The 24,466-nt window shown below is 33.7% G+C and overlaps 1 protein-coding gene across 1 annotated transcript; it reads right to left on the minus strand.

The window, feature by feature from the left end:
- Positions 1–12,318: 12,318 nt before the first annotated feature.
- On the minus strand, positions 12,319–18,221 carry LOC105763093 (uncharacterized). The gene is made up of 3 exons (XM_012581172.1): positions 17,853–18,221; positions 15,781–16,225; positions 12,319–12,368 (listed from the first exon to the last, which is right to left on the minus strand). The coding sequence occupies exons 1-3, from the start codon at positions 18,219–18,221 to the stop codon at positions 12,319–12,321; spliced, it is 864 nt and encodes a 287-aa protein (XP_012436626.1).
- Between the last annotated feature and the right edge of the window lie 6,245 nt (positions 18,222–24,466).

Here is a 24,466-nt window from a genome sequence, read left to right on the forward strand (position 1 = left end):
TACTCTACATGTTCATTTATAGATAACTAATAACATGAACATAAATAAACATGAAGCATTAATGAATTGTTTAAAATTTAAAGAATCCACACTCAAATCATAAATAATTTACTTCAAATCTTAATTAAAAAGTTAAATTAATATCAACTAACATTAATATCATTTTTCAAAAAGGACTTCTTAAGGATATATTCCTATTCCTACGGATTTATGTAAACCTCAAAGAAAAAGGCATAACTTAGTTCGGTTTAAAAATGAAAGAGAAAAACTCCAACTCTTGGTGATACTTTACTCCATAAAGATAATTCTTTTGCTAAGCTTGTCAACAACTCAAATTAGATAATTGAATGATCATTTCCATTTTTGCCGAAGTTGCATTTGGAGCTTGGATTCCAAATCAATGTAAAATTGTATGTTAGAAGTATAAAACTCTTGAAAGTACATCTCTATCGAGTAGCTGACTTGAAACTTGGATGGTAAAATGAATTTTCATTTCATCTCTCTATGATCTTCCAAACACTTTAAGTCTCCCAAGTCTTGAATAGATTATAAATGATGTGTACCTTCATCCTCACAAGTTGCATATCAAACAAATTTCAAGTTCTCTTTCTCAATTCATTTGCATATCCTCACAATGCTTGAAATGATTGTATTGATCAAATCAAACAATTAAAGGGGTGATAAGGTATTAGTTTTAGAACAGGGAAAACTTTTGTATCAATCACAATAAGAATGCCTCAAATCATCAAAGCTTTATATGATCATGATAATAAATAAATTTAGAAGAACAGGATCAAATAGAAGAGTTAAAAATTGTTAGTGTTTTGCAAAGAGAGAAAACGGAGAAGAAAGGAACAAAAATGAGTAGCAATTTATGGTAAACTGATCTGCATTTTATTTTCATAAAAAATACATCATATTGTAATGATCCAAAATTCACGGGCATCGAAAAAGTATATTATCGGGCCTCCGTCTTAGCAAACCGAGTCCGTAAATAAATATTAGGAGTAATTGTGAGTTTGGTAGTATGTTTAAATAGGCTTTAATTAAGTGAAATTAGCTCAACTTAGAGAAAATAGTAAAAAATGACTAAATTGAATTAGGGGTAAAGTTTAATTATAGATTAAAATAAAATAAAGGGGATTAAATAGGAAATTATGCCTATTTCATTAGGTGAGGCGGCAAATGGGGAGAGTTTATTAATAATAATATTATTAAAATTGTGACAAATGTATGGTAGTGATAATAAGCATGTGTAAAATACATAAAAATACACTTGTATTATATTTGTATATTTTCTTAAATAATAAGCAAAGGATATTTATTAGTTATTATTATATTATAAAATAAATAAAGACAAGCGTAAGGTGATGATAAAATACAAGTGTATTAATTAAAATATGTACATTTTATTAAATTTACTAATTATTTAAGTAATAGATATTTGTTATAATTATATATTATATTATTGTTAAATTAATAAACAAATATGATGCAAAGAAAGTAAAAAGGATTAAAAGGGCAATTAAACCAAAACATAAGTTGAGACGGTTAATCCTTAAAAACCTGAAATTTTTAAGTTTTAATAAATATATTATATTATTAAATAATAAAGATATTTATTAAGTTTTATTTTATATATTATATTATTATATTATTATATTTTATATAAAGTAAAGTAAAGAAAGAAAACAGAGGAAAAATAGAAACATAATAGGGGACGAAACAGAAAGCAAAGAAAAGAGAACAGAAAAGAAGAAGTTTAGGGTTTTCAAGGTTTAATTCCAAATTGGTAAGTTAAATTAAGTTCTTTTCTTGTAATTTTGAGTTTTATGAACCTAGAACAAAATATTATCAAGTATGTGCTGAAAATTTTCAAGTTATTAGATTTTTAAATATTAATTTTATTAGGTAAAAGTGTGAATTAGAAATTGAATTAATAAAATTTCTAATTGGAATTGGGAGATGTATTAAATCGTAAAATAAGTTATAAATTTTATATAATAAGGACCAAAATTACAAGAATTTGAAACTAGGAATTAATGATAAAAATTAGATAGTTAAGTTTAAGTTTAGTTGAAATTGAGTAGAAATGAGGTATGAATTGAGATAGAAAAATAAATGAATCTATTTAGGGATTAAATTGAAATTGGGATGAAAGTAAAATAGATATTCAAGTATTAAATGAAAAATTTATATTGTATTAATGATTATGGAAATCATCTTAATTTTTATTAGCTAATATCACACCCGAGGCATCCACGAAGAAAGAAAAAGAAAAAGTGGACAAGGAGTAGACACGAGAAGCACGGTTTGTATTACTGTAATTTAAAATTTTTATTAGTAAATGCTATATTTAAATTTATATGAATGGTAAGTAAAATTAGGTAAGAAATTGAAATGATAATATTGATTTGAATTGAATCAAATTGAATTGAATGAAGAAAATATGTGAGAATTTGAAAAGTATATTGATTGAAAAGTAATTAGTGATTTGAATTTGATTGGAAAATGAATTAAAATATGAATTGAATAAAAGTGAATTAAATTATGATGATGTATGACTATGTGAATTGTGTATTAATTGAAAAGTGGTTTGAATTGAATCGAAATATGATTATATGTGAATATCTGAATATGTATTGTTATTGAATTGTATATTGAATAGAAAGTGGAAAGTGGAAAGTGAATTTGAAGTTAATTGTGATTGTGATTGTATCGAAAGTGAATTTCTAATACAAAAATGATTTGAATACTCTATTAACTAGTCGGACTGAGTCGGATATAGTTGGCATGTCATAGGATTGGAAGAGTTCAGGGATACTTCAACCTCGAGTCAATGAGACACTAGGTGTCACTATATTTCTTCGGATAGATTCAATGAGGTACTAGGTACCAACTTTCTTTGACTTTGCCGATGAGACACTGGGTGTCAACTATTGCTTCGAACTATTCGATGAGGCACTGGGTGCCATACTGGAGTGTTTGGTTAGATCCGTATATCTACCAAAGTTGGAGTTTTGTTAATAGGGTAAATAATGAAATGATAAACTGAATGAGTTGATCAATCAAGCTATTGAAATGAAATGAAAAGTTGAATTGTGAATTCAAATGTGATATGAGATTGAGAAATGAATCTAAGGTTCATGATGTGTCCAAGTTCCAAAATGTGGATATATGATATTAATTGATGAATTGTTATTGTTGAAATATGAAATTTGAGTTTAAATTTGTATGTATGATTTTATGCATTACATGTTTATTAATATTATAATTTGAATTATGGTAATACCACTGAGTATGAAATACTCAACATACGATTGTTTCCGTGCGCAGGTCATTAGTGTTCAAGGTCCTGTTCAGCATCCAGAAAGATCTCGACTCCATCAAGAAACTTTTTGTGATGTATTTCTTCCTTTTGTTTAAGTTGCATGTACTAGGTGATTGTACACGAGTCGTATATGTACAGCCCAATATTGCCCAGCCCCAACAAACTAAACCCAAAACCCGAATGGCCCAATTACAACATCCAAAGCCCAAACAGAACCAGGCCCAAATAACCAACAAATCCAATCAGCCCAAACCCTAAAAAACCTAATCCCTCCTAACCCTAGCCTAGGCGCCGCCCCTTGACTTTTGGCCCTCTGCCACTGCTGCCGCCGCCAACGTCACGTCGGCCACCCCCACTTGCGCCGTCACCTGCAAAGAAGAAACAAAGGAAAGAAAGAAACAAAGAAAAGGCAGTAGATTCGGCTATAAAAAGCCGAAAATAATGTAATAGAAGGGGTTTTTTTCGGGAATTCTCTTTTCCTTTTCTATTTGTAACGATTTCAAAAAAAAAAAGAAACAAAAGATCAAAGGTGATTTCCGACTCTTTATTTCCGTTTTTGCATACTTTGACTTCTTTTTCTCTTCATTTTTTAGCCCTTTATTTATATACATATAATATGTATATAACACAAGAAGAAAGGGAAGAAAACTCACCGAAGACGCCCTATGACGCGCTGGCAGAGGGTGGTTCTCCGTCGCCGAGCCTGGACCGAGAGAAGGTGCGGGGTGTTTTTCCCTTTGGCCTTTGGTTTGTGAAGGCTCGGCCTTCATTCAGCTTTCGAAGCAGGGTTTAAAAAACTTATTTTTGGTGGCTCCGACCACCGCCTGGGGCGGAGCCATGACGGTGGCCGTCGGTCAAAGCCCTAGACTGAAAAAGGTTGATTTTGAGAGAGAAATAGATTTTTTTAAGGAAGACGGCTGAAATGGAAATTTTGAAGAAATTTGGGTTTAAATAACCCTATAAAAACGGCGCCGTTTGGGCTTAGGGTTTAGAGACAGAAAATGGCGTCGTTTTGGTCTCTGACCCGCGTGGTGACCCGACCTAGGGGGAGGATCCGCGTGTTTTCTTCAAATGGAATATTTGCGCAATTAGTCCTTTTGATTTTATAGCGCTTTCATGGAAGTTTTCCGAATATTTGCGATTTGGCCACAAAATTTTATTTTTGGTTCATTTTAGTCCCCATCGAAGCACAGCGTTTTGAGGCTTTGGAGTATTTGCCATTTTGGTCCCCCTCTCTTTCGGCGCGTCACAATTTAATCCTTTTTGTTTTTTATCTCGATTTCGCCCAATACTTTCGTTTTTATTTCGATTTAGTCCATATCTTGGCAATTTTATTATTATTATTATTATTATTATTATTATTATTATTATTATCATTATTATTATCTACTTATCTATACTTATCTTTTTATCAAATTTCGATATATACATATATATGTGCATATATTTTATGATATACATATATTTTTTTATGACTTATATATACGCTTACATATTTTTCTTTATATATATTTTACAACTTATATTCATATCCATATATCTATATACATATTTTCATTTTATAAATATATATACATACTTACATACAATCTTTAATTTAAAATATACCTTTTATATACTTTTAAATTCATATACATATATATTACTTTATATATTTTAGTTTATATACATATATACCTGTATATATATATTTTATTATTATTATTCATTTTATAATCTTAATATACATATATATATTGATATACTCATTTATATATATGATTCATATTTTCCGCATACATATGTACAACTTTTTACATTTTTTCTCTAATTTTATTTATCTGATTTGTTTCTTTGTTTATTTCATTTTCTTTATTATTTTGAATGAATGTTTTAATTTATTTGTTTATATATTGTTATTTTATATGATTATAAGTATGATTTTTATTATATTGTCCCTATTGTTCAGTATTACTTTTACACTTCTGCGTGCATTATGATTTATTTGGCTTTCGTATTTTTCCTAAGATTTTCGTATTTCATTTTATTTGATATAACAAATTTGTTTTGAATAAATAATATTTCGTGTTTAGATTCGAGAAAATTGTACCCTAACTTACTGGGTTTCAATTTTCATAATAAATCTAAATACACGAATCTTTTCAAACTCAAGTTTTTAAACGATCTCGGGAATTAAGAAAAGATCGTACCCTAACTTACTGGGCCTGATTTATTTTCTAAACCCGAGATAATAAAATATCTTTTAAATAAGTAAAATTTTAGCGTTCATTCGCGTATCGGGAATTCGAGATATTGTGTCCTAACTTTCTGGATATTATTCACTTTCTCGAATAACGTGAAATATCTCCCTTTTTTCTGAAAATTTTCAACGTTTTAATATAAGGATCGTATTTTTTTAAAATTCTTCAAAGTTCTCAATTTTCGACATCAGGACATTAGCTAATCAACTAGGTACCAATTTTTGGGCGTTACGAGGGTGCTAATCCTTCCTCGTACATAACCGACTCCCGAACCTATTTTTCTGAATTTCGTGGGCCAAAATCGTTGTTTTAATAAAATCAAACCGTTTATTAAAAATAACCCCTTTTCGAGGTGATCCAATCACACATCATAAAAAAAGATTGGTGGCGACTCCCATTTTCGTTTTTGTTTTCAAAACCCAAGTCGACCCCGTTTTCAATCGAAAAAAAATGGTGTCAACAGTTTGGCGACTCTACTGGGGACTTTAAATAAGAGAGTCAAGCCACGAGTTGATTATTTCTTGTCTTTTTATCGAAAGTTGAAAATCTGATTTAAATTTACGATCCTCTCATTGCATTTCATTTGTTTTGAGTTATGGTTTTCATCATGTTTTGTATTCTAAATTTTTATATCTCTGCACATTGCATTGCATGACCGTTGGTCACACCTTTTAAGTGGGAGTGAGAAACTACGCCTTCGTGAGGTTTTCACCTTCGCATGGGATAGTGAATCGCTTCTAGGATACATCCGTACCTATGTCTTCGTGAGATTTTCATCTCCGCATGGCCATAGGGAAATGTATCCCCCTGAACCGAACTCGGTCCGCATAAGCCTATAATAGGTGAGAATCGAGGAATCTCCTGGTTCGGGTACCTTTGCTTTAGAACCAAACTACATGTAGAGCACCTTAGGAGCCCACCCTAGGTAGAACTACTTCAAATCTCTAGTAGTTACCCGAATAGGTACTCTATTCTTCTTGTTTGCTTTTTCTTTGTACTAACTCGTTCCGTTTTGTTTTGATTACATTGCATTTACATCTTAGAAAAAGAGATGTTGATTCAAGTTCGATTACTAAATTAGAAAGTTTGTCGTGGAATACGAATTTCTTGATAAAGTGGAAAAATATACGGCTGCCTGAATATATTTCGAGAAACACAAGAAAGGCGATGGAAGAGTTCGTGACTTTACTTCGTGGCCCGAGGATTCAAGATAATTATTTGAGAGTCGCCGACATTCCGACTTCCTTAAAGAAGCTGATGAGCATTACGAGGATGAACAGACGATGGATCGCAACCAGGATCAAGCAAGAAGGAGCTAGTAGTGACATCCATTGGAAATTTGCGAGATTTATTTTAAACATACGGATAAAAGAAAGGACCGATATTGTCTCTTGGAATATGAGAGCGAGGCCGTACATGCATCCGTTTTATGTAAAGGAGTTTGTCTTCTAGTAAAGTTTTCTAAATGTGATTGAATCAAAGTCAATATCTCTTTAGGCATTCATTTCATGCATGTGCATTGTATTGCATCATATGCATTAGATTTTCACAAAATGACCCTAATTAGGTAAAATTATTTCAGTTGCCTTGGAAACCAACCTACCAAACCAACACCCTCACGGTATCCGAACAAAAGCTAAAGGAATGGATCAGAGGTTGGAACGATTAGAGAAAATGCAAATACAGATGCAAGAGCAATTAACTAAATTGCAACAAGATATGAAGGATCAGATGCTAGAAGTCCAAAGAAATCTGATGACTCAGTTAACCCAGTTATTGGATAGAGGGTTAGAAAAAGGAAAAAACCCGGTGGTCCACTTTGGAGATGATGATGAAGACCCTGCTCATTTTCTAGGCTTTACCCCAAAAAACATCCAAGCACAACCGAATGCATATCCACAAAGGGTAACTGTTAACATCCGTCCACAACACCAGACCAGTACCTCGACACCGGTGAATTTCGGGGCAGGCTCAAGTTCTAATCTTAGGGGCAATCTAACTAGTCCTGGTGTCCTTGATGATCTAGCATGAACAAAACAGGTGAGAGTACAGCTCTCAAAACCATTTGGAGATCGTTACAAACAGAAAGGGAAAGAGTGGAACCCTCAAATCAATACTTCGAAGGCCCCGAGGAAGCGGAAAAATGACGTGAATGATACGAGTAGGTATAACGAGGGTTATTCAAAGCCGATTACAGCAAGCCAGACAAGGCCAGTTGCTTTTGGCCATCAGATCTCCCAGAAGCAAGAATCCGGCACAAAGCAAAATATTGAGAAGTCAAAATTTGTACCAATCCTAATGTCATACCGGGAGCTGTATCAGAATTTATTTAACGCACACGTCGTCTCCCCTTTCTACTTGAAGCCTCTATAACCTCCGTACCCCAAATGGTACGACACAAATGCGCAATGTGACTATCATGCAGGAATTATGGGGAATTCAATAGAAGATTGCGTCGCCTTTAAAAAGGTGGTTGAAAGGCTCATCAGTAGAGGCATTGTCAAGTTTGATACAGAAAATCTACTGCCCAATCATATTGATAATCGGGGTAAATGCGATGAATGAGGAGATATTGGGAAACGTTCACATCAACGCCGTGCAAAGAAATGACTGAAGAAGGGACCTTGTTAGATATTTACCCTTACATACTTAGGGGTGTTTTGAGCAATAGGACTGTAGAAGAGATCCCTGTATTTTGTAGAGCTAATTTGGAGTAATGTTCAAAACACGCTTATTGCTTTAAGCCTAGGGGCAATAAGAATCCTTTTGTGAGATAGATTTATGTCCAACATCTTTATTTCTCACTTCAAGCAAATTTTTTTTATTGTTTCCATTTCACTCTCATACTATACTGATTATTTTATTCTTTGGATCTACTTTCGTCCCTATAGCAGGTCTTCAGATATCAATGATATGAGCGGCACTGCTACTGACTCAGAACCTCCTTTCGAGCAAAATATGTGTCCAGATTAAACTTCAAGACTTTGGAGATAATTGAGACTGTAGCTTATCTCTTAGTTTGTTAATGATGGGAGAACAAGATCCTACCTTACAAAGAATCAATGGAAGCCATGGCCTTTCTCTATATGGGGCACGGATGTCATTAGGGCTGATCTCACCTAAGGTTTTCGACGGTTATCTTTATGGTCATCAATTACCTCACTAAGTAGGCAGAAGCTGCTTCATATGCCAATGTCGTAAAGTCAACAGTCTGTGAATTCTTGAAAAGCCATATGTAAGTATGAAATGGCAAAAGGGAGCACACCTGACAATGCACTAAAATTGAACAATGGCACGATGTCAGAAGTTTGCAGTCTGTTCAAGGTTAACACATTTCGCCTCAAAATGCACGGCGCAGTGGGAGCGAAAATAAAATAAAAAGAAAGAGGAAAAACTGTTACTGGGATAACATATTACCTTATCGCATTTTTTTATTGAGGTCAAGATTCTCTCTCCGAGTGTCGGATCAGATCTTGTTTGAAAAGAAATGTTCAAAGTTATCCGTCTTGGTCAAATGCACCAAAAACAAAAGACGTGAGCTCACCAAATAAGGTTTGCCCTAGAGAGTTCTATGAGGGGGACCTAGAATCGAAGAAGATCCTCTCCATACAAAAAAGACTTTAGAAGAAAGGGGATATCAAACTGAAAAGAACCTTATGTAGAAGGTTTTATCCAGAGAAGCGTTAATTTTGACCAGAAAGGATAGCAAGGACTTACTTGATCCTACGAGTTCGATTTCAATCAAAGAATTTTCAAAAAAAAAAAAGAGAAGAAAAAGAAAAAGAAAGAAAAGAAAAAAAGAAAAAAAAAAGAAAATGAAAAAGGAGAGGCCAAGGTGAAAACCCACGAAGGGCACCTTGAGACCAAAGGGGTTTTGAATTGAAAACCCAGGAATGGGCAATTCAAATTTTGATCAAAAGTGGGGCATGCAGTAGCCTTGTCCTCTCTGAATTAATAGAAGGAGAGATGCTACATCTTGGGGCATCAACAAAGTCTTCTAGGACTTCTAAAACACATATCAAGTTCAAAAGGGTCCTCAAGAAGCTTATGCAGAGAAGCTCATGGTGCGATATCTGGGGCACCTGTTTTCATCTTATTCAGTTCGTATCTTAGCAAAATTTGCTATCTCGTTTAATTTATTCATTTTGAGCTGTGCTCTCAATAAATTTTCATCTTATCCACTGTGATAATCTTATTCATCTTATCTTAGCAAAATTTGCTATTTTGATTAATTTAGTCATTTTAAGCCTTGTTCTTAATAAAATTTCATCTTGTCCATTTTGATAATCATTTTCAAGCATTTTTCATTGAAATAGTGATTAATGGACTGATAATATTCAAACAAAAAGAGTTTTGCATATTACTCTGAAAGCTTCTAAATCATACAGAACCTGAAACAGGACTATTATTTAGAGCACATCAAGTTTAAAGGGTGAAATGTCTAAGAAGGAAAAAGTTTATATTAAGACTATCCTTTCGGATTTTGTTGTCCAAACATGGATTGAATGAAACGATAAAATGTCGTGTTGGTGACAAAGCTTCAATGAACAAACAAGCAATGATCACCGAGTAATAAAAAGAGGTTTCTTGGAAGAGAAAGTTCTACAATTGTGCATAAATATTTGGTACGACACCCTGGGAATGGTGTTGGAGACCAAGGAGATTTAGATCCTGTATGCCTGAATTACAGTGGGAGAGAATTGAGAGAGAGCCAGATCTTGTACTCAGTGGAAGGAAGATGGCTCGAATTTTATGTCCCAAAATTACCATGGACTTAACCTTGAAGATTACAACGGAGTGAACTTTAAAGATTACAATGGGGGCAACCCGTTTAAGTGAGAGATGAGTGTTACCAGCTGAACAAGGTGGCATTCTGACGTGTTGGCAATAAAACCTCAGTGAATAACGAGTAATGATAGCCTAAGCATTAAAAGGGGATCATTCTCGAAAAATGACATTCTGCATTCATGCAAATATCATTCAATGCAAATATCATTCCTACACACCTAGTTAGGAGCATTTGATTTGTTCTGGTCATAACATCCTAATCACTAGGCATAATAGGTCCATGAAATGGACTTTGCAGGTCATGTTCCCCAGAGAACATATCAACGAAGTTACCTATACCCCTGAAGTTGCAGTGGGATGAATTGAAGTCGTCATATCAAGTCCTATCTCTTAGAAATTACAGAGGAGTGGACTAGAAGCAGCAGATCTTATCTTCCTGTATTTGGCAGCGGAGTAGATCGAAGATAGTAGATCTTGTCTTCCTGTATTTGGCAGCGAAGTAGATCGAAGATAGCAAATCTTGTCTTCCTGTATTAGACAGCGAAGTAGATCAAAGAAAGCAGATCTTGTCTTCCTGTATTAGGCAGCGGAGTAGATCGAAGAAAGCAGATCTTGTCTTCCTGTATTTAGCAGTGGAGTAGATCGAAGATAGCAGATCTTGTCTTCCTGTATTTGGCAGCAGAGTAGATCGAAAAAAGCATATCTTGTCTTCCTGTATTAGGCAGCGGAGTAGATCGAAGAAAGCAGATCTTGTCTTCCTGTATTAGGCAGCGGAGTAGATCGAAAATAGTAGATCTTGTCCTCCTGTATTTGGCAACGGAGTAGATCGAAGATAGCAGATCTTGTCTTCTTGTATTTGGCAGCGGAGTAGATCGAAGATAGCAGATCTTGTCTTCCTGTATTAGGCAGCGGAGTAGATCGAAAAAAGTAGATCTTGTTTTCCTGTATTAGGCAGCGGAGTAGATTGAAGAAAGTAGATATTGTCTTCCTGTATTAGGCAGCGGAGTAGATCGAAGAAAGCAGATCTTGTCTTCCTGTATTTGACAGCGGAGTAGATCGAAAAAAGTAGATCTTGTCTTCCTGTATTAGACAGCGGAGTAGATCGAAGAAAGCAGATCTTGTCTTCATGTATTTGGCAATGGAGTAGATCGAAGTTGCAGATCTTGCCTTCCTGTACTGACGGCGAAGCAGATCGAAAAAATTAGTCTTGCCTTCCTGTACTGACAGTGGAGCAGATTGAAGACGACAGATTTTACCTTCCTGTGACTACAGTGGATTGAAGCCGATAATTTTATCTCCCTGGTTGGCAGTGGAATAGATTGAAGATTTCAGATCCTATCTTCCAAAGTGGAGATGGAAGATTTTACCTCCCTATGATTACATTGGAGTACATTGAAGCCAGTAATTCTATCTCCCTGGGCAGCAGTAGAATAGATTGAAGATTGCAGATTCTGTCACCCTAAGCAGTAGTGGAGCAGATCGAAGATGGTGAATTTTATCTTCCCAATGTAGTAGGGAAGCAAATTTTAACCATAAACCTCACCCTCTGAGGTTACACCAGAGTGGATTGAAGCTACAGGTTAGACCTCCCTGAGATGGCAGTAGAGTGGATCGAAGCAACAGGGCGCGGTGGACTAAATGAGGTTATCTGAAGAAGAGAAGCGTCAAAATGAGGTGAGACTTGGCGAGGCTGGGCAAAATTGGTCTTCCTATGTCTTTGCTCTGTTCTCGTTACACGACAACGAGCAAAGAGGGGTAGCTGTACAGCCCAATATTGCCCAGCCCCAACAAACTAAACCCAAACCCAAATGGCCCAATTACAACATCCAAAGCCCAAACAGAACCAGGCCCAAATAACCAACAAACCCAATTAGCCCAAACCCTAAAAAACCTAATCCCTCTTAGCTCTAGCCAAGGCGCCGCCCCTTGACTTTTGGCCCTCTGCCACTGCCGCCAACATCATGCCGCTGCCGCCAACGTCATGTCGGCCCCCCCACTTGCGCCGTCACCTGCAAAGAAGAAACAAAGGAAAGAAAGAAACAAAGAAACAAAGAAAAGGCAGTAGATTCGGCTATAAAAAGCCGAAAATAATGTAATAGAAGGGGTTTTTTTTTCCGGGAATTCTCTTTTCCTTTTCTATTTGTAACGATTTCAAAAAAAAAAAAGAAACAAAAGATCAAAGGTGATTTCTGACTCTTTATTTCCGTTTTTGCATACTTTGACTTCTTTTTCTCTTCATTTTTTTAGCCCTTTATTTATATACATATAATATATATATATATATAACAAGAAGAAAGGGAAGAAAACTCATCGGAGACTCCCTATGACGCGCTGGCGGAGGGTGGTTCTCCGTCGCCGAGCCTGGACCGAGAGAAGGTGCGAGGTGTTTTTCCCTTTGGCCTTTGGTTTGTGATGGGTCGGCCTTCATTCAGCTTTCGAAACAGGGTTTAAAAAACTTATTTTTGGTGGCTCCGACCACCGCCTGGGGCGGAGCCATGACGGTGGCCGTCGGTCAAAGCCCTAGACTGAAAAAGGTTGATTTTGAGAGAGAAATAGATTTTTTTAAGGAAGACGGCTGAAATGGAAATTTTGAAGAAATTTGGGTTTAAATAACCCTATAAAAACGACGCCGTTTGGGCTTAGGGTTCAGAGAGCAAAAACGGCGTCATTTTGGTCTCTGACCTGCGTGGTGATCCGACCCAGGGGGAGGATCCGCGTGTTTTCTTCAAATGGAATATTTGCGCAATTAGTCCTTTTGATTTTATAGCGCTTTCATGGAAGTTTTCCGAATATTTACGATTTGGCCACAAAATTTTATTTTTGGTTCATTTTAGTCCCCATCGAAGCACAGCGTTTTGAGGTTTGGAGTATTTACCATTTTGGTCCCCTTCTCTTTCGGCGCGTCACAATATAATCCTTTTTGTTTTTTATCTCGATTTCACCCAATACTTTCGTTTTTATTTCAATTTAGTTCATATCTTGGCAATTTATTTTATTATTATTATTATTATTATTATTATTATTATCATTATTATTATCTACTTATCTATACTTATCTTTTAATTCAAATTTTGATATATACATATATATATGTGCATATATTTTATGATATACATATATTTTTTATGACTTATATATACGCTTACATATTTTTCTTTATATATATTTTATAACTTATATTCATATCCATATATCTATAAACATATTTTCATTTTATAAATATATATACATACTTACATACAATCTTTTATTTAAAATATACCTTTTAATATACTTTTAAATTCATATACATATATATTACTTTATATATTTTAGTTTATATACATATATACTGTATATATATATATTTATTATTATTCATTTTATAATCTTAATATACATATATATATATATTTATATACTCATTTATATATATGATTCATATTTTCCGCATACATATGTACAACTTTTTACATTTTTTTCTAATTTTATTTATCTGATTTGTTTGTTTGTTTATTTCATTTTCTTTATTATTTTGAATGAATGTTTTAATTTATTTGTTTATATATTGTTATTTTATATGATTATAAGTATGATTTTGTTATATTGTCCCTATTGTTCGTATTATTTTTACACTTCTGCGTGCATTATGATTTATTTGGTTTTCGTATTTTTCCTACGATTTTCGTATTTCATTTTATTTGATATAACAAATTTGTTTTGAATAAATAATATTTCGTGTTTAGATTCGAGAAAATCGTACCCTAACTTACTGGGTTTCGATTTTCATAATAAATCTAAATACACGAATCTTTTCAAACTCAAGTTTTTAAACGATCTCGGGAATTAAGAAAAGATCGTGCCCTAACTTACTGGGCCTGATTTATTTTCTAAACCCGAGATAATAAAATATCTTTTAAATAAGTAAAATTTTAGCGTTCATTCGCGTATCGGGAATTCGAGATATTGTGTCCTAACTTACTGGATATGATTCTCTTTCTCGAATAACGTGAAATATCCCCCATTTTTCTGAAAATTTTCAACGTTTTAATATAAGGGTCGTATTTTTTTTTAAAATTCTTCAAAGTTCTCAGTTTTCGACATCAAGACATTAGCTAATCAACTAGGTACCAATTTTTGGGCGTTTCGAGGGTGCTAATCCTTCCTCGTACGTAACCGACTCCCGAACCTGTTTTTCTGAATTTCGTGGGCCAGAATCGTTGTTTCAATAAAATCAAACCGTTTATTAAAAACAACCCCTTTTCGAGGTGATCTAATCACACCTCATTAAAAAAGTTGGTGGCGACTCCCATTTTCGTTTTTGTTTTCAAAACCCAAGTCGACCCGATTTTCAATCGAAAAAAATGGTGTCAACAGTATATATATGTAAATATATGCTAAATGATCTCGGTTGTAAGTAAATGGTTATAATCTTTTGGATGATAAATAAAGTTTAATGTTATAAATTAGTAAACTTAGTATTAAATCTTGAAATGAAATGAAAGATATGAATTAGTTTTTTTACATGTTAACTTTAACCTTTTATAATTACATGAGTAAATCAATTTATTAAGCATGATTTAGTAGCATTTTAAAGTATAAAAACATTGATTGAAATATTGGTATTGGTTTGTTTGTGGTTTTAAGTTTGCAGGGGATTTTATGTAAAAATAAGCAGAAATACTGTCGAAATTTTAAAAAAAATGAAGCCAATTAGCATAAATTTATATGAATTTATGATTCTTTTATATATCTTTGTTATTTATCTAAGAATTATTTGTAAATTTTCTGAGATGTCCAGTAATGCTTCGTAACCCTATTCCAGTGACAGTTTAGGGTTAGTGGGTTTTACACATATAATGTCAAAGAATTACCAAATACAACCAAACTTCTAACAACCCCCACTAAGTATTGTTGAAACTTGAAATAACATAACTTATACACAAAGAGAACTAACTAACCAAGTCAATCAGCACCTGAACATTAATGCTTAAGCACAAAATATTGGTTAGAAACTAAACCAAATGGAAATATAAAGAAACTAAACTGAACTAGCTTGTATGTTGAATTTTCATGCACCAAAAAATAAGTCAGCTACATGGTTGGCCATCGTGCAACACTCCTCCTTAGCCTCTATACATCAAACACTAATGCTGTCTCTTAAGCTCTCGAATCTAGTAGTTCTAAGGGGCTTTGTTAAAATATCTGCAAGTTGTCTACAGAACTGCAATGAACCAGCTTCACATCATTTAATTGTTCAACTTCCCTCACAAAGTGAAACTTTATCTTGAAGTGCTTTGTCTTACCTTGTAATAGCAGATTGTAATAGCAGGTTGGTTGTCACAATAAATCTTTGTTGCTTCACCTTGCATCAGTTTCAAGTCACACATTAATTTAGTCAACCAAAGGGCTTGGTTTACAATAGTTGCAGTTGCTACATACTTAGCTTCAGCTGTTGAATGTGCCATTGATTCTTGCTTCTTCGAGCTCCAACAAACACAGTTGAGTCTAATGTAAAAAAGTAGCTTAAGGTGTTCTTTATGTCTTCAATTGTTCTTGCCCAATCACTATCAATGTAGCCAACAAGTTTCAGCTTTTCAGTCTTCACAAACTTGATTCCATAGCTCAGAGTTCCTTTGATATACCTTAGAACCTTTTTTGTTGTCTTGAAATGTGTCACATTGCAGCAATGCATAAATCTAGATAAGAGACTTACTGCAAACATGATATCAGACCTCCTGGTTGTCAAGTAGAGCAAACATCCAATGAGGCTTCTAAAGTTATTTTCATTGACCCTTTCAGAATCTCCTTTACTGGTGAGCTTTTCTCCTAGTGCAATTGGAGTGCTGGCAGATTTGAAGTTCTCCTTGCAGAATTTCTTCAAAATCTTCAAGGCAAAGCTTTTTTAGCTTATGGAAATCTAGTCTAGTCCAATGTATCATTCTGCCAATGAATACATCTATTTCTCTACTTGTGAATTCAACTGCTCTGATGGCCAAGACTAACCATCTCCTCAATTGAAATTTTAGACGACATAATAATCCTTCTCAGTATTTGAATCAAATGCCTAATTTGATTCTTTTACAAAATTACGGGCTCATTTAGATTATCTACTGAAGTAAGTTGTCTTTGTCTCAATATAAACATTCTTACAATGTCACTTATCATCAATTTGAACTTAGACAATTAATAAGCTAATATTTGCTTGTCATAATTTCGCTATGCATGAAAAATATGGAAGATAAATATATAAAAGACATAATAGTGAAATGTGAAATTTATTTATTAATCATTCAAACTCATAGAAAATAATTACATGTTACTACAATATGGACACATTTCTAAAAAATCTCCACTTGGCCTAGTGAAGTAAATGTGTCATGTTATGCATTCCTATATCCTCGACGTGTTTGTTAAAACTCCTAGTTATGAGAGTCTTAGTAAACGGATCCGCAAGGTTATCTTCATAAGACACTTTCATCACATCTATAATTCCTTCGGCTACTGCCTCTCGTATCAGGTGATACTTCTGACTAATGTGTTTCATCCTCTTGTGACTTCTCATTTCCTTGGATTAACTATTACATCACTATTATCACAATACAATATTATAGCTTTTTTCGTACCAGGAATGACTTCAAGATTGATTAAGAACTTTCGAAGCAATATTGCTTTTTTCGTTGCCTCATAAGTAGCCACATACTCGGCTTCCATAATAGAGTCAATAGCGCAAGCTTGTTTTATAGTTCTCTATACTATGGCTCCACGAACCATAACGGATACATTTCCCGATGTCAATTTCCTCGAATTTTTACAAGTTTGGAAGTTTGAGTCTGTGTATCCAATAGGAGTAAGGTTCTCCCTAGAATATACAAGCATATAATCACTGGTTCTTTTAAGATACCTTAATATATGCTTTATTGTTTGCTAATGCCTGAGACCAAGATTCACTTGATATCGAGTAACTATTCCCACCTACAAAATAGATATTTAGACATGTGCAAAGCATCACATACATAAGACTTCCAATTGTTGAAGCATATGAAACCTTACTCATAGGCTCTCTTTCTTCTGCTATCTTAGGATAATCATCTAAGGAAAGATGAAAACCTTATGTGGCCGGCTGGATGCCTGGCTTCGAATCGGTCATTACAAAATGTTCCAGTACCTTATCGATATATAAAGCTTGTGATAGAGTTATCACATTATTCTTTCGATCCCTAATGATTCGAATTCCAAAAATATAACTAGTTTCATCCAAGTCCTTCATGCTTAACTGTTGAGCTAACCACAATTTAATCGATGATAATTCTCCTACATCGTTTTCGATAAGTAAAATATCATCGACATACAAAACGAGGAAGACCACTTTTTTATCCTTTTATATGCTTATAAACACAAGGTTCATCAGTGTTTTGCTCAAACCCAAAACTCTTGATTGTTTGATCATATCTTTTATTCCATGAGTGGATTGCCTACTTAAGTTCATAAATGGATCTTAGTAATTTGCAAACTTTCTCCTTCTTTCCTTTAACAACATAGTCGGTGGGTGAAACTATATAAATGGTCTCATCAAGATAGCCATTCAAGAATGTTGTCTTGACATTCATTTGCCAGATCTCATAATCAAGAGCAATGAAAATGGATAAGAGAATGCAGATAGACTGTAGCATAGCTGCCGGAGAGAAGGTCTCATCGTAATCGATGCCTTCTTTCTGTGTGTAGTCTTTCCCTACAAGTCTAGCTTTATGTGTTTCCACTTTTCCTTCCGCATTTCTCTTCTTCTTGTAGATCCACTTACACCCTATGGGTTTAATCCCTACCGGTAAGTTTACAAGTTCCCACATTGTATTAGATTTCATGAAATCCATCTCGGCATCCATGGCCTGTTTCTAGAGCTTGGAATCAATGTATTAAATAACCTCCTTATAATTGAGTGGATCATCATCCTCATGATTGGCTTAGGTATTATAAATACAACCATCATAGATGAAGAAGTCTGATTTCTTAGAAATTCTCCCACTATGACGGGTTCCCCTATGTTGTTGATTGTTTGCAAGTCTTTCTACAACTTTCTCGAGAATTGAACTTGGTGATTGTTCTACAACTTCTAAAAGTTCCTCAAGTACCACTTTACTTAGAGGCTAAAGTTATCCATGTAAATATCCTCGAGGAAAGTAGCATGAGTAAAAAATTTGATCGTATTATCTTTTAGATTGTATAATAATCAAACATATGCAATTCCGTCCATGCTTCCAACTCCTTTGCATCCTTATCCAGAACGTGTGTTGGACAACCCCATATTCTAAACTGATTTAGAGTGGGTTTCTTTCCATGCTATAGTTCATAAGGTGTCTTACAAGCAGACTTGGTTGGCACATCATTCAGAATATAGCAAGCCATTTTTATCGCATATGTTTTATTCCTTCTTTTAGCTACGCCATTCTATTGTGGAGTGCCCGACATAGTCAATGGGGATGAAATCTCATTCCATATGAAGTAAACTAAGAACTCGTTAGACAAATATTCCCCACTTCGGTCAGACTGAAGATTCTTTATGGATAAACCTAATTGCTTTTCCACTTTCACATGGAACTCTCGAAATTTATCAAAGGTTTCGCTTTTGTGGTGCATTAGATATACATCCATATCAGGAATAGTTGCCGATGAAAGCCATGTCATAATCATAACTTCCTCAGGCACTAATGCTCATGGGATTGCAAACATTAGTGTGCACAAGTTTTAAAGGTTGGTTGGCCATTGTTCCTTTCTCATTAAAGACCCTCTTTGTCATTTTTACCTTCCAAGCAAGATTCACATCGTGGAAGACTAACTACCTTAAGTGTACTTAAGAGACCATCTTTCACGAGTCTAGTGATTCTTTCTTGGTTAGTATGACCAAGTCTTAAGTGCCATAGGTACCACTCATTAGAGTGAAGTTTTAAGCTTTTTATTCACTATTTCAGTTTAGTTTGAAGCATTAAGTAGTTATTTGGTTCGATGAAGTAGAAATTTTTTTTCAATCCATCCATTATAGATTAAAGAACGATTTCTGTGAATAACAATCCCTTTATTGAATGTCACGATATAACCATTTATAAAATAAACATGCTACAAAAATTAAATTCATTTTAAATTGAGGTACATAAAATTTGTTATCTAAAACAATCTTTCTAAAATTATTAAAATGTAAAAGAACTTTTCCCTCTACTTCGGCTAAAACATAGCTCCTATCTCCGGTCCGCAACGAGAGGCTTCTGTCATGAAAACTTCTCGTTTTGCTGATCCCCTATAAAAAACACACACACATGGTTAGTGGCTCTAGAATCAATAACTTTGTTTTTAATTGATTCTTCCACTAAGCAAGCTTCAACCACAAAGAATTCCATACCTTTTCCCTTTTCGGCTAGGTAATCTAAATACTCCTTGCAGTTTGATCTGAAATGCCCTTTCCTGTTGCAGAAGAAACATTTGATCTTTTTAGGATCTTTTGACTTCTTAGCCTTCTTCCTATCCACACGAGGTGGAACCAAAGACTTAGTCGGTTTCTTCTTTCCATTAGCTTTCTACTTCCCTTTAGAGAACAAATGGCCCACAGCTAAGTTTGCCTTAGGTTTCTCCTAAAACGACTTGCCACCATTCAACATCAACTCATAGGATTGTAATGCCTTCATGAGTTGAGTTAAGGTAAGCGCCTTGTTCCCCAAGTTGTAAGCGACCTTAAAACCAGCAAACTCCTTGGTTAAGGATTTGAACACTATTTCAATCTGAGCGTTCACGTCTAGTTTAGCCCTATTTTCCTCCTCTTTCGCAAAGAATCTCATAAGCTTAAGCATATGTTCTTTGACTGGAGTGTCGAGTTTCTACTGAGATTTAATCAAATTTGTAATAGCAGATTGTCGAGCCAATACGACTTGGCCTTCGAGCAAATCTTTCAAAAATTTGACGATCTCTTTGGAACTACAAAAATTCTCGTGTTTCTTTTACAACACACTACTCATAATCAGTAACATATAACATCGAGCAATCGAGTCAGAATCTATCCAACAATTTCTCATTTTGGGTTGAGCTTCAAGAGGGCACGTTTCGTCAATAACGAATTTATGTTTCTCACAGTTGAGAACTATTAGCAAGTTTCGTTTCCATTCTCAAAAGTTATCCCCATTCAATTTATTCTCAGTAAGAATGCTAATATGAAGAGTATGAGACATATTTGAACTGAAAAATAAAGATTCAATAATTACTATATTTGTATTAAGTAAATATTTTCATTTTAGCAACATATCAAGAATCAAGTATGATGCATTCGTCTTGTATTAAAACCTTAAAAAAATTGTTACTACGATCATTCTCACACTCATCAATCATGTTGCCTTGGGGTCTCATGATTAACTAACAAGAATATGAATTACATCCAATTAGTTCGTGAATCTTAATCTCAAGACTCCACATGGACCAACGACCGTTTAACATTTGGCCATAATCTCTAACTTAAATATCATTTCTTGGGAAACTATTTAATAAGAGAAGACTTGAGTGTGCAACCATTGATTCAACACCCATCATGAACATGCTTTCATTTGTGAGTCATCTTGGGACTATCTCACTAAGAGTCATGCATGATTAGTTGTCCTTAAAAGGAAATCTCATTCAGTGATCCCACATGATAAAGTTTACCTTGGGGTGCGACCAGGGTAGGAACAAACTTGAAACTTTTTCATACTATCATTTAGAGACCATCAATAGAGGCCGTAGGTCTTGTTCTAGGACCTTCTCCCACTCAATATTTTAAAATAGCATGCAAGGTTTTTTTATCCTATATTTCAAAAATGATCATACAATAGTCCTAGTGACATTCTTACCTAATCTATATGACATACTTCTAATATATGCATGACATGTTATAACAATTTTAAAATATTCACATTCATTTATTCACAAGAATCAAACAATCATAAAAGAAATAATTTTGATTCTCCACAATTTTTCTTTTGTGGGAAAAACCAAAGAAGTGAATGTGAAACATGCATCGTGCACCAGGTAGGGTACCAAGTCTTTCCTAGCCAGAGCCAATCCTAGACATAAACCTTATCATTAATACACTTCTCAGAGTAATCAAATAACCTAAAAAAGTGAATAGAACAATACAACACATGTATTTTCTCATTGTCACACTTCTTATTTTTTAATCAATCACCTGTGGATCATCTTATATATATCACAATTATAAAATTACATAATTTAAATATTATAAAAAATTATAAAACAAATAAATAAGGAGATAGGCAATTAAAATAAAATTGTTCGCCAAAGTTTCCATGATTCTATTTCTAGAAAATACATGAAAAATAAAATAAAATTACATAGTTTTTCGCCACAAGGCATTCCTTGGGTCTTCAACCGCCATCACTCTATCTTCTCCTCATCATGGACTCATTTTTGAAAAATCACATTTAAGTCTTATATTCGTTTTTGGCTTACAAGAATTCTATAAATTAAAAGAAAGTCTTATCTGTAGATGATAGTTCACGATCGATTTCCTAATAACCACAACCTTGACAAAAATATATATAATATCACAACCATTCCCATATATAACTTAAAACATGCATAAGATCTAAAGAATATTACTTTCTATGTAATCAAATCATTAAAAAAAGAAAATAAATTTATTTTGATTACCTATTTATACTTATAGATAGAGCACAGCCTGGCTCTAATACCAATTATTAGAAAATCAAGTTTGAAAAACGTAGCGAAAAATAAATTTAAGGAAAAACTAGAGTTTTAAAATTTTTTTCCAAAACAAGAACTTGATTGTAATATCTAAAGTAATAAATACTTAATCGAAATTGTACCTTTTCAATTCGTCTAGGATAAACGCTTCAACTGAGTAGTCTTCTCCATTAGCCTCAAAGTCACATCTACCGAGTGCGGCCTTACTTCGAGTCAGAAATTGTTTTACAAAAATTACCAATGTGATAATTTTGCAATTTCTCTAAACTTTTGGGCCAAGTTGTAAATAAGAAAAATATCTTTAGTAATTTTCTGAAATAATTTCTTTAGAAAATTTTCTCTTTACAACTTTCTCTTGAATTCAAATGTGTGTAAATAATAACTCAAGACTTTTTATATAGAAAGAGTTTAGAGAGTTCAACTATTATTAAACTTAATCACTTTAATATTAAATTAATAAATTACTATTAAGATAAGTATAAAATTAAATTAAATTAAATTTTAAATCTATTAAAATAATATTATTTTTGGAATAGTTAATCTGAAATCAAATTCTCTGGTAGAGTCCTAGTAGGAGCGTAATTCTTTCACTACTCAACCACAGAAGAATTACCGCCACCGATAGAAATGCCATAGTTGCACCCATTGGCACCACGAGCAGGTGTGGTTGCTATCGGTTCGGTCCGGGCCATTGACGACACGATCGATTCGTCTAGCCACTGGTTGAACCATCATTCCAGTTTACATACTAGACTCGATTCGACCAGTTTTATAGGTCTTGGTCACGATTTTGGGCTCTCGGGACCCAATTTATGATCTCAAGTCTAATTTTGATCTTCAACTACTCATTGACCTAATTCTTTGACTTGAAAATTAATTTTCAAAAATATCATATTAATTTTAATTAATTTGATTAATTTAATTCAACTTTATCAAAATTATTTTTCTCAAAAGTCACTTAGATTTTCCAAATTAATTTTTAGGAAAATTTTTAATCAAATTCTTTAGTTGAACAATTATCATGACTGCCCAATTTAATTCCATATCAAATAAATTGACTCAATTAAATTATTTCCAAAGTCGTAAAATTTTCTTCTAATTGAAATGTAGTCCAATCGAGATTTTGTTGGACTAGCAGATGAACCAATTGTACATATACAATTAAGTTCTAGTGATTGCAATTATGTCCAGAAACATTATTTCGATAATTTGCAATTACTTAATCATGAAGTCAGTCCACAAGAAGTACCATGATTGAAAAACTCCTTATTGTATACTCTTTTCGAAAGAAATTCATCCAACTATTTTGTCTAATGATCTTGTCATGTGTGTGTTACCATCATATGATATCCTTGATTCCATTGAGTTAAATTCGTTCACTCAATACAATCACATTTTATCTCATTGTCACCATTTTGTATTCTTAATGATTAATCTGATTACTGTCAACAAATGAATGTGATAAATTGCTCGTTTCAGAACAATCAACCTGTGGCCACGTCCCATATTTATTAATCCACATAATGCCAATGAGAGGGTACCGTCAACTCTTTAATTGAGCTATGAATTTCACTATTTCTAGTAATGCCATGCCATACACAATTCATGTACCCAACATGCCGGCTACCAACTCGATCATCTTTAGAACATAAGCCTCTGCTTATATCAAAGCACATGAGCTACATACGCATGGTCAGTGACTAACTCAGGAATTAAGTCAATTGCACCATGAATGTCACAAGTTAATTAATTAACAAACGGATTCAAAATTAATTCATCTTGGGTCCAGTCCAATGTATCATTCTGCAAATGAATATATTTACGTCTCTACTCATGGAGTCGATTGCTCCAATAGCCAACACTAACCATATCCTCAATTGAAATTGTAGAAGACATAATAATCCTTATCAGTATTTGAATCAAATGCCTACTTTGATTCTTTTACAGGATTACAGACCCCAAATTCAACCTAGACGTTATGGCCGAATCTGGGAGTGTTACAAAGAAGGGTTTTAAATTACATCTTTTTATCCAGCCTAGATGTAATGTTATATTAGTTTACCAATCGAAGTCTTAATATTCGGAAAAACTTGTGTTTATAATCTTATTTGAAACCATTTTAAGTTATCAAGAATTTGCAGCGGAAGTTTAAAAACTGTTTTATTCGAAACCAAGCTCGTGTTTTCAAAAATAACATTTGTTCACGTAAAATCAGTATTTTGTTAAATCATTGTAGATTAGAAATCATAATACAATCAAACCCAAGAATTCAAACCAAACAGTTAAAAAAGTCTGGAGAGTCCACAAATTACAAAACTCTTACAAAAACCAAAAATTTCACTAAAAGCCGTTAAATAATAATAATGAACATAGTTTCCGTCAAATAGTCACT

This window comes from Gossypium raimondii, chromosome 7 (assembly GCF_025698545.1).
Source record: "Gossypium raimondii isolate GPD5lz chromosome 7, ASM2569854v1, whole genome shotgun sequence".
In the NCBI taxonomy this organism is placed as follows: domain Eukaryota; kingdom Viridiplantae; phylum Streptophyta; class Magnoliopsida; order Malvales; family Malvaceae; genus Gossypium; species Gossypium raimondii.

Bases quoted from the DNA above. Each gene is read 5' to 3' on its own strand.
- LOC105763093 (XM_012581172.1), bottom strand. From the start codon at position 18,221: ATGGATGCCGAGATGGATTTCATGAAATCTAATACAATGTGGGAACTT. The intron at 16,226-17,852 runs GTTTGCAAATTA...TTTGCCTTGAAG, and splicing joins TTAAAGGAAAGAAGGAGAAA to ATTTTGAAGAAATTCTGCAA. The intron at 12,369-15,780 runs GTATGTAGCAAC...TCTTCTTTGCAG, and splicing joins CATTCAACAGCTGAAGCTAA to GTGACGGCGCAAGTGGGGGG.